At 45.4% G+C, this 15,406-nt stretch overlaps 1 protein-coding gene across 1 annotated transcript in view; it reads right to left on the reverse strand.

Annotated features, from left to right (window-relative positions):
- The window catches only part of ACER2 (alkaline ceramidase 2), a 28,670-nt gene that overhangs the window by 3,473 nt on the left and 9,791 nt on the right, over nucleotides 1-15,406 (reverse strand). Inside the window, exons 4-5 of the mRNA XM_007469666.1 lie at nucleotides 8,824-8,961; nucleotides 1-122 (exon numbers count right to left, since the gene is read on the reverse strand). The exon at nucleotides 1-122 is cut by the window's left edge and continues 37 nt beyond it. Coding sequence (XP_007469728.1) covers nucleotides 1-122; nucleotides 8,824-8,961 — 260 coding nt within the window. The remainder of the gene's footprint in view (nucleotides 123-8,823; nucleotides 8,962-15,406) is intronic.

The raw sequence follows: 15,406 nt of genomic DNA on the forward strand, positions 1-15,406 counted from the left end.
AGGGAAAGTGGAAGGACGACAGCAGCTCACAGAAAGCCCGGTCACTGATCCAGCAGAAGAGGGCGAGGGTCCACCAGAGGCCCGAGAAGAGGCCCAGCTTAAAAACACGCACGTTGTCACACCTGCCCGGGGATGCAGAGAACAGCTCGTGTCAGTCCTGGCTCCTGTTACCTGGCTGGCCACTTCTCTGCTTCCTCTTGCCTCCCTGGCCCCTTGGCACCGGGGTTCCCACCCAACACCCCATCACACGTGCTCACGGATGTAAACACCGTATGTACCCTGATGGCTCAAAAAGCCACACTCCTCACCGAGGCCTCTCCTTGACTCCAGACTTAACAAACCACATGTCACATTCTTGACATGTCCACCCGATGTCCAGTGTTGATCTAAAGTTTACACGTCCACAACGTACTCCTAAATCCTTCCCTCTGCCCGATGCCCGTTCCTCTCCCAGCCCTCTCAGGAAGAGGTCACTGTGCTTTCAGGACCTCAGGCCAAGAATTCTGCAGTCCTTGTTCTCTTTCTCACACACCCCACATCCAATCCATCAGCCCCTCAATATATATCCAAAATCTGACCTCCTTCCATCACGTCCACCTGGGTCCAAGCCACCATCATCTCCTGCCTGAGTTACAGCCACTGCCTCCATCCAACCCCGCTCCTACAGTCACCTCTCAACACCCTGCCCAAAAGCCTCCGACTGCTTCCCTTCTCCCAGAGGGCAATCAAAGTGCTCACGGAGGCCCCGAGGCCCCAGCGCGCTGGCTTCTCCTCTGTGCTCCACACCCGTCCTCCACACCCTGCCCCTCACTGCCTCTGCTCATCAAACCCCCCACGGACCTCTGCCATTCCTCCAAAATCCTGGGCACATTCCTCCAGGCCTTAACACTTGCCGTTCCTGCCACCTGGAATGCTGTTCCCAGACATACACGCGGCTCGCCACCTCCAAGTCTTTGCTCAGATGTCACTCAGTGAACCCTCTGCTGAGCACTGCTCCTAACAATCGCACCACCTGTTTCTACCCCCTAAGTGACCCTTGCTACACCCTCTTCCCTCCTCCAGCTCTCTCTGTAGCGATTACAGCCCCGCTGACATCCTCCGTGTTTTCCTTATATATTTAAGACCTACCTCCTACCAGCAGGTAAGCTGCTCACTGCTGCACCTCCAGCCCCTGGGACAGCGCCAGGCACATAGGAGACTCACAGTACTCCTGAACGCACACTGGAACAAAAGTGTTTCTGAAAAAATCCCAACAGCTCAAAGGAAATTTCAGCTGCCGTTCTCTTTCCTTGTCACCAAATGGCTCCCAAAGTGGGTGACTTCTATTCCTAGGGAGAAATGCCCAGAGGCAGTTGGTGCCCGAGGGTCCTTCGAACCCTCCCTCAGGGCCTCTTTCCCCTAAAGGACTGCTCCCCGGTCAGTCAAGCTTGCTCACTCTCTGGGGTCAGCATCTAACGTAATATCTCACCCAAGAAGGGCTCATATTTATTGGTTCCTATTTGTTGAACGAGTAGACGGTGTCAAAAGCCTGACTTGCTGGTACCTTTCCCAGCTGCCTGATAGAAACATGAGTGAAAGCGTCAGTGAAAATGGGATGGACAGCAGGCTCAGAGAGACCGGCTCAGAAAACAAACTGAGAAACGCTGTCGGTAGGAGGGCTAAATGCACCACTTGAAAAAATTTTTGAAAGAATTAATAGAGCCCCATGACGTAAGTAGTGACTACTTTCCAGGTTAGTGACAAAAACAGAGACGAACAATTTCCATTTTCCCTCTCCTCTTCAGCACACCCTCCTCTGAACGGCTCACCCTTGGACCCGCGGCCCCTCTCCCAGAGCCCCGTCCCCTCACTCCGCCCATTTTTCTCCACCCCTGCAGGTCTCAGCTTCAAGGGCACTTTCCCAAATAGACTTTCTCTGACAGCCCAAGTACCACTGAACTCCCCATCACATTCTCTCCTGGGGCCCTGCCATCTTCCCTCATAACATGCATCACAAGCTGAGATTGTGTATTTGTTTAAGTGTTTGTTAATACCTAGTATCCGCCTAGACTGTAAGACCAATGAGAGCAGGAACTAGGCCTACTCTTTTACTAATGTATATCCAGCATCTAGCAACAGTGCCTGGTCCACAATAGGCACTTAAAAATAAGGCTTTGCTCCATGAACAGATAAAACCGTCCTTCACTTCTTTATTTTAACTGCCTCCTAGCGATCTGATCAGAACATTTTTTTAGATTAAAAAAAAATTAAAAAATAAAAAAAAACAGTAACAATATTGATTGGGTACCAAATTCTCAGAATCCACACCAGGCACTGTACAAGGCAAAATAAGCAGGCCTGGGCTTCCCTGGTGGCGCAGTGGTTAAGAATCTGCCTGCCGATGCAGGAGACATGGGTTCGAGCCCGGGTCTGGGAAGATCCCACGTGCCGTGGAGCAACTAAGCTCATGTGCCACAACTACTGAGCCTGCGCTCAAGGGCCCATGAGCCACAACTACTGAGCCTATGTGCCACAACTACTGAAGCCCGCACGTCTAGAGCCCGTGCTCTGCAGCAAGAGAAGCCACCACAATGAGAAACCCGCGCACCACAGCGAAGAGTAGCCCCTGCTCGCGGCAACCAGAGAAAAGCCCGCGTGCAGCAACGAAGACCCAACGCAGCCAAAAATAAAATAAAAATTTATAAAAAATAATAATAATAAACAGGCCTCTTGCCATGTTAAAAGGTAAAATGAAAACTAACAAAGACAAGCATCAACAAATACGTAGACAGTTAGTCTGGTATAACAGGAGCTATGTAAGCTCAATTTAACTAAACCTAGGAAATCTGGCTTAAGGGCCACACCAGCACAGAGAGCTGCAGATGCAGTGTACGTGGCAAGAGAGGCTGAAAGGCAGGTGGTCACGGAAGAGGCGGGGCGGGGGCTGACATTTGTGAAGCAGGGAGGGAAAGCAAAGCCCTGCAGAGTCAGGGGCTCAGGGCACCTGGTACTGACCCTTTCTCTGCTTCTAGAGACACAGGTCCTGCTCTACACCACTAACAAGGGCTATGTGAACTTGAGGCTTGAACAAACCTGAGCTTCATCAGGTTTTATCCCCACTTTTCAGGGCTTATATCACAATGTCAATGTGAGGTTAAACGGGAAAAGCAGGACACAAGTCATATATATACACACATATACATCAGGACCCTATTTTAGGATAGAAAAACCGAGAGGATGGCTGTCGTTTCTTTTCTTCTTGACCCTTTGTTGTGCTCTCAAAGTTTTCCTTAACAATAAATTCACTCGTATAATCAGAAAAAGTCTATTTCAAAATATTCTCAACACAGCTGAGTCACTTGGTGATGTGACAACACAAATGTCAGTCACTGTCAGGTCATGACCCCCAGACATAAGAAAATTTTGTTTCCTCCTGCTCTGAGAGAAGGTTTAATAAGGACAATGAATGTATGAAAAGACTAGAAACAAGCTCTAGGAATAAGGCTAACGAGAAATGGAAAGCTAAAAAACAGCCCCTCCCCTATCTGTTCTGAGCAGAGGGAGGTGGGATGAGGAACATTTAGCTGAGACATGACAGATCATTGCTGATGACAAGCAGGGAACACTCTGGAAGGACATGACAAGAGTGACAGGGCATCTTCTTGCTGGGGATGTTATCAAAGCAGGCCAACGAGCATCTTCCCTTTCCTCTCCGGGACTTGAGTGGGAAGTGTGACACAGCAGTGTACGGGGTCCTCGTCCCTGCCCACGTGGAGTTACGTCAAGCAGAGGAGACAGACACTGAGCGAAACAACAGCACGAATACTTTTTAAATTACAACCAAGATGGCGGCCATAAAGGAGAAATTTGAGGTGCTATGAGAGCATATAAATGGTTGAGCCAAAACCTGACGGACGAGCAGAAATGAACCAAGCAAGAGGGTCAGAAAGAAGGGACAGCATGCACCCAAACCTGGAGCCGGGAGGAGCCAGGCCCCCTTGGGGACACGGAAGGTCAGAATGGCTGGAGGACAGAATGTAAGGGGAGCTCTGTGGGGGAGAGATCCACAGGCAGGGACCACGTGGAGGATTTTGAACTTTAACCTAATTGTGATGCCAACCAACAGAAAAATGATGATCAGATGAGATGATTGGGGAAGGAAGAGGAAGCCAGACTTCCGGCTTGAGCAAATGGGTAAATGGTGCTCTAATTTACTGAGGTTGGAAATATTAAGAGAGCCAGAACTGGAAAGGGAGATCAGGAATCTGGGTTTGGATAAGTTGGATTTGAGATGCCTGTGATATGTGGAGTTGGAGAGGTCAGGCAGGCAGCTAGATACACAGTGGTGGAGTAGAAGGAAGGACTGGGTTAGAGCCATTTGCATACGTACAGGAATTAAAGCCATGGAGTAGACAAGAGGTTGTAGGGGGAAATATAGCGGGAGAAAAGCAGAGAGGTGACGGTGTACCTTATGGGGTCCCTACATGGACAGGTGCATAGAAAAGAAGGAGTTTACAAGAGGGGCTTGAGAGGACCTGCTGCAGAGTTGGTAGAAACTCAGGAGGGTGTGGCGTCATAGGAGTCACGGTAAAGAATGTTCCAAGGATGAGGGGGTGAATTGTGCAGAGAGCTGAGATTCAGGAGGACAGAAAAATGACCATTGGATGCACAACCAAGAGGGTTTGGGTATTGAAGTGGGGGCAGAAGCCAGATTGGAGTGGCTTGAAGACTAAATGAGAGGTGATGGATGGAGACAATTTTATTTATTTATTTGTGTGTGTGTGTGTGTGTGTGTGTGGCCATGCCACATGGCTTACAGGATCTTAGTTCCTCGACCAGGGATTGAACCCGGGCCACAGCCGTGAAAGCTCCAAGTGCTAACCACTGGACCGGCCAGGGAATTCCCTGGAGACCACTTTTAAATAAGCGAGGCTGCGACAGACAGGAGAGAGAAAGGGTGATGGCTGGGGACAGATGTGACTGAGTCCAGGTTTGGGTGTTAGAGAAGATGGGGGAGACTCAAACACGGCTGCAGGCTAATGGGATGGATCCTTTGGAGAGGGAGGGATGACAGAGTAGACAACTTACAGGGGTAAACTAAGCATGAGAGAAGAGGGAATTATCAAGGGGTAGAAAGGCTGACCCTAGGTGGAAGGGGGGATATTTCCCATGATGCGGCAATTTGCTAATGTCGTGATGAAGACCAATTAGCAGTAGCGATGACTAGCTTTTTAGGGGCTAAGATTTTAAGTATGGAACAGAAATTATTTCCTCTATCGTTACTTGCAAAGGTTGGAATATTAAAGAAAGATATGTTTCCCTGCTTAAAGATCACAGTTGTGAAGCAGAATTTAAACCTTAAAATCATCTGCCCTAACCACTTGTCTTTCATTTGCTCTTGTTTAGGTAATATGAATTTAAAAGTTTCCCTTTCCTTAGCTATTTTTTAACAAAATTAGACTAAAACAGATGATTAGACTCAGGAGTTAAAATGACAACTAGATTGCAATGAATTCTCAAGAAACATAGCTAAGTGCAGAACATTCTATTGACTTCAGTCCTAATAGCAGGCAGCATCACTGGACTGACTGTTACAAATCCATTCAGATGTCTTTATCGGCAATTTATTGGGTTGGCCAAAAAGTGCCTTCAGTTTTTAAGTGAAAATAAAAGACACATTTTTCATTTTCACCCAGCACTTTATTGAACATATTCACCCTTTTGTTCCACTACCCTCTGCCATTTTTCAGGCAACTTCAGAATTCCACTTTTGCAAAATGTTTTCTTTTTGAGCACCTGTTCCAGGTGCCTTTTACAGTCTTCCAGGGAACTGAAACTTTTTCCAGTAAGAGAATTTTGTAAAGACCAAAATAAATGGAAATCTAAATAGACATTTCTCCAAAGAAAACATACAGATGGCCAAAAAGCACATGAAAAGATGTTCAACATCACTAATTATCAAAAAAAAATGCAAATCAGAACTACAATGACGTATCACCTGACAGCAGTCAGAATGGCCATCATCAAAAACTCTACAAACAATAAACGCTGGAGAGGGTGTGGAGAAAAGGGAACCCTCTTGCACTCTTGGTGGGAATGTAAATTGATACAGCCACTATGGAGAACAGTATGGAGGTTCCTCACAAAACTAAAAATAGAACTACCATGTGACCCAGAAATCCCACTACTGGGCATATACCCAGAGAAAACCATAATTCAAAAAGAGTCATGTACCACAATGTTCATTGCAACTCTATTTACAAGAGCCAGGACATGGAAGCAACCTAAGTGTCCATCGACAGAGGAATGGATAAAGACGATGTGGCACATATATACAATGGAATATTACTCAGCCAAAACTTTTAATCTTTTTGAGCAAAGAACTGTTCCAGATGCCTTTTACAGTCTTCCAGGGAAATGACATTTCTTCTGTTAGGAGAAGTTTGTGAAGACCAAAATAAATGGAAATCCGAAGGTGCAATGTCTGGTGAATATGACGGATGAATCAGAACTTCCCAGCCAAGCTGTAAGTTTTTGACTGGTCATCAAAGAAACATGCGGTCTTGCGTTATCCTGATGGAAGATTATGCGTTTTCTATTGACTAATTCCGGATGCTTTTCGCCGAGTGCTGCTTTCAGTTGGTCTAACTGGGAGCAGTATCTGTTGGAATTAATCGTTTGGTTTTCCAGAAGGAGCTCATGATACGGGACTCCCTTCCAATCCCACCATATACACAACATCACCTTCTTTGGATGAAGGTGTGGTTGGTCGTGGTTCATTTCGCTTGCCCCACAATCTCTTCCATTCCACATTATTGTACAGCATCCACTGTTCACTGCCCATCACAATTTGTTTTAAAAATGGAAGGTTTTCATTACGATTAAGCAGAGAATAACATGCAGAAATACGGTCAAGAAGGTTTTTCTCGCTTAACTTACATGGAACACAAACATCAAAGCCATGAACATAACCAAGCTGGTACAAATGATTTTCAACGCTTGATTTGGATATTTTGAGTATGTCGGCTGTCTCCCTCGTGGTATAACGTTGACTGTTCTCAATTAACGTCTCGATTTGATCACTATCAACTTCACCTGGTGTACCCGACCGGGGAGCATCACCCAGCGAGAAATGTCCAGAATGAAACTTCATAAACCCTTTTGACATGTTCGATCAGTCAGACCACCTTCTCAATACACTGCACAAATCTTTTCTTGCATTTTGGTTGCATTTTTACCTTTCTTGAAATAATACAGCACAGTAAGCCAAAAAAGTTGCTTTTTTTCTTCCATCTTCAATATTAAAACGGCTACAAAAATTCACCAATTTTAACGTCTTTTTTAAAATTTGTTTTTGGCTGCGTCGGGTCTTGGCTGCTGTGCACGGGCTTTCTCTAGTTGCGGCGTGCAGGGACTACTCTTTGTTGCGGTGCGCGGATTTCTCATTGTGGTGGCTTCTCTTGTTGCAGAACACGGGCTCTAGGCGCACGGGCTCCAGTAGTTGTGGCTCAGGGGCTCTAGAGCACAGGCTCAGCAGTTGTGGCACACAGCCTCAGTAGTTGTGGTGCACGGGCTTAGCTGCTCCGCAGCATGTGGGATCTTCCCGGACCAGGGCTCAAACCCGCATCCCCTGCATTGGCAGGCGGATTCTTAAGCACTGTGCCACCAACGAAGTCCCAATAAGTAGTTTTTTTAAATGCACGCCAATATGACAGCTGTCACATACAATCTAACAAAATTGTTTTGAATGAAGTTAAAGACAACTAAGTACTACTAGAGCCATCTTATGGAAAAAAACGAATGAAACTTTTGGCCAACCCAATAATTGTTTTCCAAAGAGTTTTAAGATCTGTTAGTGTTCTGAAATGGGTCTCTTACTTCCCAGGTCCGTGAAGGCTACTCAAAGCCGACAAGACAAAACAAGACAAGACAGGACAGTCTTTCCACTGCCAGCCAGCAAGTTTAAATACCTCTTCAACCACCTCTGTCCCTGCCTGGCATTGCTGATAATCAAAACAACACCTAGAGGCAAAGCAATGGAAGGAAATATATACATGTCACCACTCAAAACAAAGACTGAGAGAAAGCTTATAACACATTACACAGAGAAACTCTAAGGTAGATAAATATAAGACTTCAATTAAGAGCATCTATGTCCATGACCATGAGTCATGAATTAAAATGGATGTCTACAAGTGAGTGCAGAGAAAAAGAAGCATTTTCAAAGAGTATTACAATAAGGGCAGTGGTTGAATTGTGTTTTAATTGGGGCTGAATAAGACAGTCATAAACGCACAAGAGCTAAACTAAAATGTTTCTGGATATCAACCTGAACTCGGCACATACAACTTTTCACAAGAAAATGCTTATGCAAACAGCAAAGGCTTTACCTGATCGACTGTAAGAAACTAAGCCTCAGAGAAAGTAGCAGTGCTGCTTTGTATATAGACATTCATTTCTTTTTCCTTCTGTATGTAAATGCAATAGCCTCTCTAGGACTTTGCTTTCCTCCTTATTCTTGTCACATGAGCACATCTATTCTCCTTTCTACAGAATTAACTCTAGGCAGCTTGGTCTAGGCACTCACCAGGTCCTTGAGATGTTCCTCCTAAGCTAGTTTCGAACCACTGGGATGCATTGCATACACTGCTCCCCTCTTTCTGAAAATGAGATCATTAACATTCTGAACCAAACCAGGCAACTTGATGCTAATCCAAAAGTCAGGAACTACTGTTTGTGAGGGGTAACTCCTCTTCCACATTCAAGGGCAGTAAAAGAACCAGGAGCTGGTTTGCTCCTACCCCAGGGACAGCCTCAGCGCCAGGCAGGAAGACCTGCACCCACCTCCTTAGCTCAGCAACGAGCAGCGCCGTGCAAGGAACCCCCAGGGTCATCAGAGAGATGTTGTTGATGGCAGGCTTGACAAATGCCAGGCACGTTGTAACTGCAGACAGGACGCAGACCACCGCCTTGAACCTGCCCCTACATGGGTGAAAGCAAACCAAATCCATTAGCAAAGGGGGTCGTGTTGGTTTGTTGAATGCTGGCAAAGTACGGGCACTGCTGATGGGAGTGCAAGCTCAAAAGACATTCCGCACTAAGTACCAGGAACCTAAAAAACCATTCTCGTGCACTGGCTCAGTTATTCTAGGAATTTATCCTCAGGAAACAATAAGAAATTTTCAAAATATTTAGCCATGAAAATGGTAAAATTAAAATCAACCTAAATCCCTAAGGGTGAGATATGAATACTTGATTTTCTTTTTAGTGGCATTTCTCTGTATGTTTTTTTTAGATGTTTTACAGCATGATTGGGCAAACTCTCTCTGTAAAGGGTCAGATAGTAAATATTTTAGGTTTTGCAGGTCACAGGGTCTCTGCCTCAGCTACTCAACTCTGCCACTGTGGACAGCAAGTAAGCAAATGGGCATGGCTATGCACCAATAAAACTTGATTTGCAAAGACAGGCAAGGGGCCCATCTGGCCGAAGAACATAGTCTGCCAACCCCTGTTCTACAAGGTGAACATGTATGACCTTCATAAGGAAAACAGAGACCATTTACAAACCATAAAACTTCCTAGATTAAAAGAAAAAAATGCCCTGTGTGTCTAGCACACAAAAGTCTAAAATTCTAGGGTCTATATTTACTGACAATCCAGTCTAGCATGCATTGGGATTTTGTGTTAGGTTTTCGACATGACAGATCTTAGAAAAATAATCCATACCATCCTTACACCCTTCAGCGAAGGTGCTTTTGGTAGCAAGATCTAGAAGTGGCGACGTGACCCTGGACATGCTCCCTCTTCCCTCCCTGGAACTCCATTTCCTTATCTATAAATTTCCTGTCTAGTCTGGACTAGACGATCTCAAAGGCCATAGCCATGACTGAAATTTAGGGGCACATGATTTTCCTGAAGTTTCTGTTATTCCTCATTAGCACAATTTACTTTGGCCAAGAGCCCTGGAAAGGGTCACAGTTAAGAAGCTAATCTAAATGAAATTCCATTATAAAGAAATCAAAGTGCATTGAAACCTTCAAAATACAAATGGATCAGGGCTTCCCTGGTGGCGCGGTGGTTGAGAGTCCGTCCGCCTGCCGATGCAGGGGACGTGGGTTCGTGCCCCGGTCCGGGAGGATCCCACATGCCGCGGAGCGGCTGGGCCCGTGAGCCACGGCCGCTGAGCCTGCGCGTCCGGAGCCTGTGCTCCGCAACGGGAGAGGCCACAGCGGTGAGAGGCCCGCGTACCGGAAAAAAAAAACAAACAAAAAAACAGATGGATCTCTTAATAGAGGAACACCACTTATCATCAAGGCACAGGAAATCATTGATCAAGCTGCCAACATTCTGACTGGAATGAACAGGAATTGTAGCCCTGAACTTCAACCAGAGGGAAAATATATGTATATGGGAAAGGATCCAGGCAGCAAATCCTCAGGAGAACCGTGTTCTTTTCCTGGCCTTCGCCGGCAAGGATGCTACCGGATAAAAGTCTGCGACTCAGCCTGAGGACAGCAGTGTGACAGGCCCCAGCCCCAAGCATGCGCATGGCCCTTGGGGACCCACGGTAACTGTTACTGGGTTTGAGGTTCTGCGACACGTCAAGGCCTTCTTGCCTTTTAGACTGCATAAACACATAATCAGATACTTCCAAATTGCATCATCTCTCTGTATCCAATGGTTTAGGACTCAGGCACAGGACACGGAGAGCAACATGAGACCCACTATGTTCACATTCTGCCTCCATCACTTAGCAGCGCTGGGGTCTTTGGCAAGTCACTAAAACTCCCCAGGCTTCAGGTGTTCTGTATGGAAATCAAGACACTGGCCCCATGGTGTTCATACAAGCATTAAAGCACTCAACACAGAGCCTCGTACATGGTGTGTGCTAATAAAATCCATTATTTCTGTTATCATGACCATCCTTTGAGAAGAAATGTTATTTTACATAACATCATTGTTGATAATATCACACGCAGGGGAAAGCTGACTGAGCTGGTGCTGCAATCAGCAAAGGCTCTATACAGTTCTGCTGAAGAGTTCAAAGGCAACAAGCTTGACGAAACATGCTTTTTCTAAGGGGAACGTGGGCAGACACTTCCCTACCACTCCCCAGAGGGTGTGGAGGAATGCACTTCTGGAAGGCAGCTTAACCAATGAGGACATCGTGTGAATGCACGATTCTGCAACCAGCAGAAGTCAACAGAGGTCACCAGCCGACCCCACAATCACCAGAGGCCCTGGGGACAGAGAGAGCTAGAAATATCCGGGAAGCAAGGGGTCCCAATCGGGTGTTTTCTAAACAACCCTTACTGTGGCCTCTGTTCCTGTTTTCAACTTTCCAGCCCACTATGGGCTCAAACTGAACACAAGGTCAGGGAACCCTTAGCACCCCTTCTTCCTGTATTCCCCAAACCAAAATCTAGCAACCAAATACCATCATCATAATATTATTATAATAATGCTGTTACTGTTCTTATCATTAGCTACCCTTTAAAGCAATGGTTTTCAGCCCTATCAGGCCCTGAGCTCCTTTTTTATATCAAATGTTTGGTAATGCCCCCTTTACTCTTCTGAAGTGAAATGGAATTTATGGATGATAAAACCTCCCATCACTGGGGCCACCAAAAACATGTCCTTAAACTTCCCAGATGGCCTGCACGGGATAGAAATGTCCCTGGCTAAGGTCCACTGCTTTAAACTCCCCTTTAAGACTAAAATATAACCTATTTAGAACAAGTCTCTGATACTCACAGGACTCCAGCATTTGGTCCTAGAAGGTCCACCCCCATCATTTTCTAAGGAACTGATACAGCCCAGAGAGTCTGAGATGGAGGCCCCAGGTTATCCAGACAGAAAGAGAGCAGGACAGGGAAACCTCAGCCTGCAACCTTGCTATTCAGGATTCAAAAAATGAACTGGATCATAAAGTGAGGGCTGTCCCTACATTTTGTAGACACAACATCATAAAAACCAAGATAAATTCTTTAGAAAATGGATACAATTAGCCTACAAAAGGTCTTTTTCTCAAAACAAAAATGTCAATTTTTTTTTTTTTTTTTTTTTTTTTTTTTTGCGGTACGCGGGCCTCTCACTGTTGTGGCCTCTCCCATTGCGGAGAACAGGTTCCGGACGCGCAGGCTCAGCGGCCATGGCTCACGGGCCCAGTCGCTCTGCGGCATGTGGAATCTTCCCGGACCAGGGCACGAACCCATGTCCCCTGCATCGGCAGGCGGACTCTCAACCACTGCGCCACCAGGGAAGCCCCAAATTATTAATAACCATCAACAGCTGAGTGTATATCCTGACAATTCTTCAGACATTCCAGGCAAGATGAAAGACAGCCCTTTTTTAAAAAATCCCACCAATTACTTCTATTTACATATGAACTTTGATAATTTCCCTGCTGTTCTAGATATCTTTTATCTTCAAAACGCTTACCTGTATTAGCCATTCATAAAAACTTCTAGCATTTAGTCTTTACTCTGTAAGAGACACTATATTATACACTTGATATGATTTTCCCGTATACTTCTAACCCCTAAGGTAGATACTTTTACTGTCTCCACTTTACAGATGAGCAAAATGAGGTATCAGAGCTTAAAAAAAAAAAAAAACTGGATTGTTATTAAAATCTGTATTTGTCTGATCCAAAGTCACTTAGCCAACACATTCTCCCCTCTCTTCTCTAGAAGTCTCACACTGGAACCACTCCTAATAGGTTTTTAGAAATATTCCAGCGAAGTCTAGATCACTGAAAAAAAAAAAAGGCGGGGGGGGGTTGTTGCTGAGGGGAGACAAATGTTAACTATCGTGTAAGTTCAGGCAGTTAAAACACACACTCCCCAGTCTCCAGAATTCCTGGTTTTGACCCGACATCTCTGGTCTGGCCTGCCATTCCACTGCAGAGCTGCCACCTGTCCCCACATCATGGGTGGTGAAGCTCCACACAGAGGGGTTTGGCCTTCTGGCCTTCTTGCTCTCCCCACCACTGGCAAATTGAAGGCCAACAAATAGAGCTGAAATCCTGATTTACAGTGAGCTATAACATGCACCTTTTCTTCCTCTGCTCGTTAAAATTAGCAATGTTCATTCTCTCCTTCAATTGGTGTGCATAGCTCAGAAATGCTGGGCAGAAATTTCCATGTGCCATCGGTAATAACGAAAGCTAACTTTAAGCACTGACCATGTTCTTAGTACTCTACAGAGCGCTCTGCAGGATCATCTCACAAGAACCCTGAGGTGAACACCATGAGTCACCTAATTCGACAGATGAGGAAACAGAAAGTTAGAGTCAAGACAAGTTATACAGCTTGTAAGCAGGCAAGCTAGGAATCAAACCCAGGTGGGTCCCCAAAGCCAAGGATATAGACATATAGGGTGCTCAGTGCCTCCAAAGGACTCTCCCCAAACTGAAGGCAGAGAGTTCACATCTTCAGCAGAGAAAGGCTGCAGAGTGCTGGCGATGGAAGATCCCCGGGTGGTCACAGACCTCCCTGCCTCAAAATGTGTTTCATTATTAAAGTCGGTAAGTTTTCACTACTACAGCATTGTCCCATTTTCTTCTCTCCTGCACCCACCAAGAGACAAGGAAAGAAAAAGATTCTCTATTATGAACACAGTAAAAACTGTCCAGTGGAATTTCAAACCCAGGCCTCCAGAGCACCACAAACAAACAAAACCCTTATTCCCATTTCGTCAGCTTCTCACTCAGATCCCAGGACTTGAACAATCAGATCTAAGAGCAAAGTGGTTCCTCAGCTCTCAACCTAATGCACGTGTGCTCAGGGAAAGCATGGAGGTGACTGGTGGGCACCTTCTGAGACCATAGAAAAGGCCAAAAGGTAAGGGGTGTGTCTCTCAGGCAGAGGCAAAAAGTCCCCACTGACCAAGCCACTTAGTGCCCCTGCCCGAGTGGCATCTACCTCCACCCCTGCCCTCACCCCTGCCCTACCTCCCAAGGCTTTCTGATTACCCCCCAGTCATTCTCCTGAAGCTGAACAAGGCAACAAGACACACAACTGAAACACAGCAGGTTGGCTTAGGCTAGTTCCGGTTTCTATTCTGGAGAAGGTCTCAGCACAATGGAGAACATATTTCAGGCAAGACCAGGAACACCCTCCTTTTCGCTTCTACTTGTAAACAGCTGCTCTCTCTCTCTCTCTCTCTCTCTCTCTCTCTCTCTCTCATTTTTTGATAAGTAACTGCTTGAGGATACTTCTATCTGCTTGAGGATACTATCTATCTGGTTATTTAGAGATAATACTATTTAATTCAAATCCTGCTGCCCAGGATGAAGACTGTACAGCTAATCCGTTTAAAGTATGTTTTCTTGGGATTCCCTGGCGGTCCAGTGGTTAGGACTCAGTGCTTTCACTGCCAGGGCCCAGGTTCAATCCCTGGTCAGGGAACTAAGATCCTGCAAGCCATGTGGTGCGGCCAATAAATAAATAAATAAAGTATGTTTTCTCCCTACCTCATTTAATAATGCATCTTTTAGGATTAAAAATTAACATGTGCTCTTTAAAAAAAAAAAAATTGTAAAACAGTACAGATTAAAGGTAAAAGTGAAAGTTCTCTCTCCACCCCAATTCCTAAGACTGGTTTCCTAAGACTAGCCAATGGTAGTAGCTGCTGTCCTCATCCTCTCAGGCATGTTTGTGCATATACTCAAAAGGAGGCTTCATTCATTCTAAAATTATGGTGTTACACACACAGTTCTACAATGTGCTTTTTGCAGCCAGCACGTTTCACTGACACTCCTCCACCTCTATCCATACAGAACAGCCTGCGTCTCTAATAGCTGCATTGCTCCTATTCTCTTCCCATTACCAGGAAAACTGTAATGAACTCTTTTATTTTCCTGGTATAGCTCTTCCCTGGGCACACACAGCTTGCTTGATTGAATCCATATTTTTGGATTGTATATCTATCTATCTATCTATCTCTATATATATTTTAACTAAACAGTGTGTACAAAGAAACATATGAGTAATGAGTTCTGGGAGAATTTCTCATCTTTATGACGCTGACTCTCTTCTGCTACTTTAGATATTAACGAGAGCACCTCAGAAAGACGTCCTCTGACCAAACTCTAAACCAGCACCCCAAGTCACCACTACCCCCTTACCAGCTTCATTTTTCATCATAGCACTCTCACACCCTAACATATTATTATTTATGTGTTTGTTTGTTGATTCATAATCTCTCCAACTTCAGTGTAAGCTCAAGGGCAGAGACGTTGCTGTTCTGTTTGCTGTTATATCCTAGTGCCTAGAAAACTTCATAGTAAATAGTTCATGGTGAACAGTAAGTCCAAAAAATATTTACCTGATAAATAACCATATAAGAATAACACAATGGGGCTTCCCTGGTGGCGCAGTGGTTGAGAGTCCGCCTGCCAATGCAGGGGACGCGGGTTCGGGCC

Source organism: Lipotes vexillifer, unplaced genomic scaffold, assembly GCF_000442215.2.
Source record: "Lipotes vexillifer unplaced genomic scaffold, Lipotes_vexillifer_v1.1 scaffold1116, whole genome shotgun sequence".
NCBI lineage: Eukaryota > Metazoa > Chordata > Mammalia > Artiodactyla > Lipotidae > Lipotes > Lipotes vexillifer.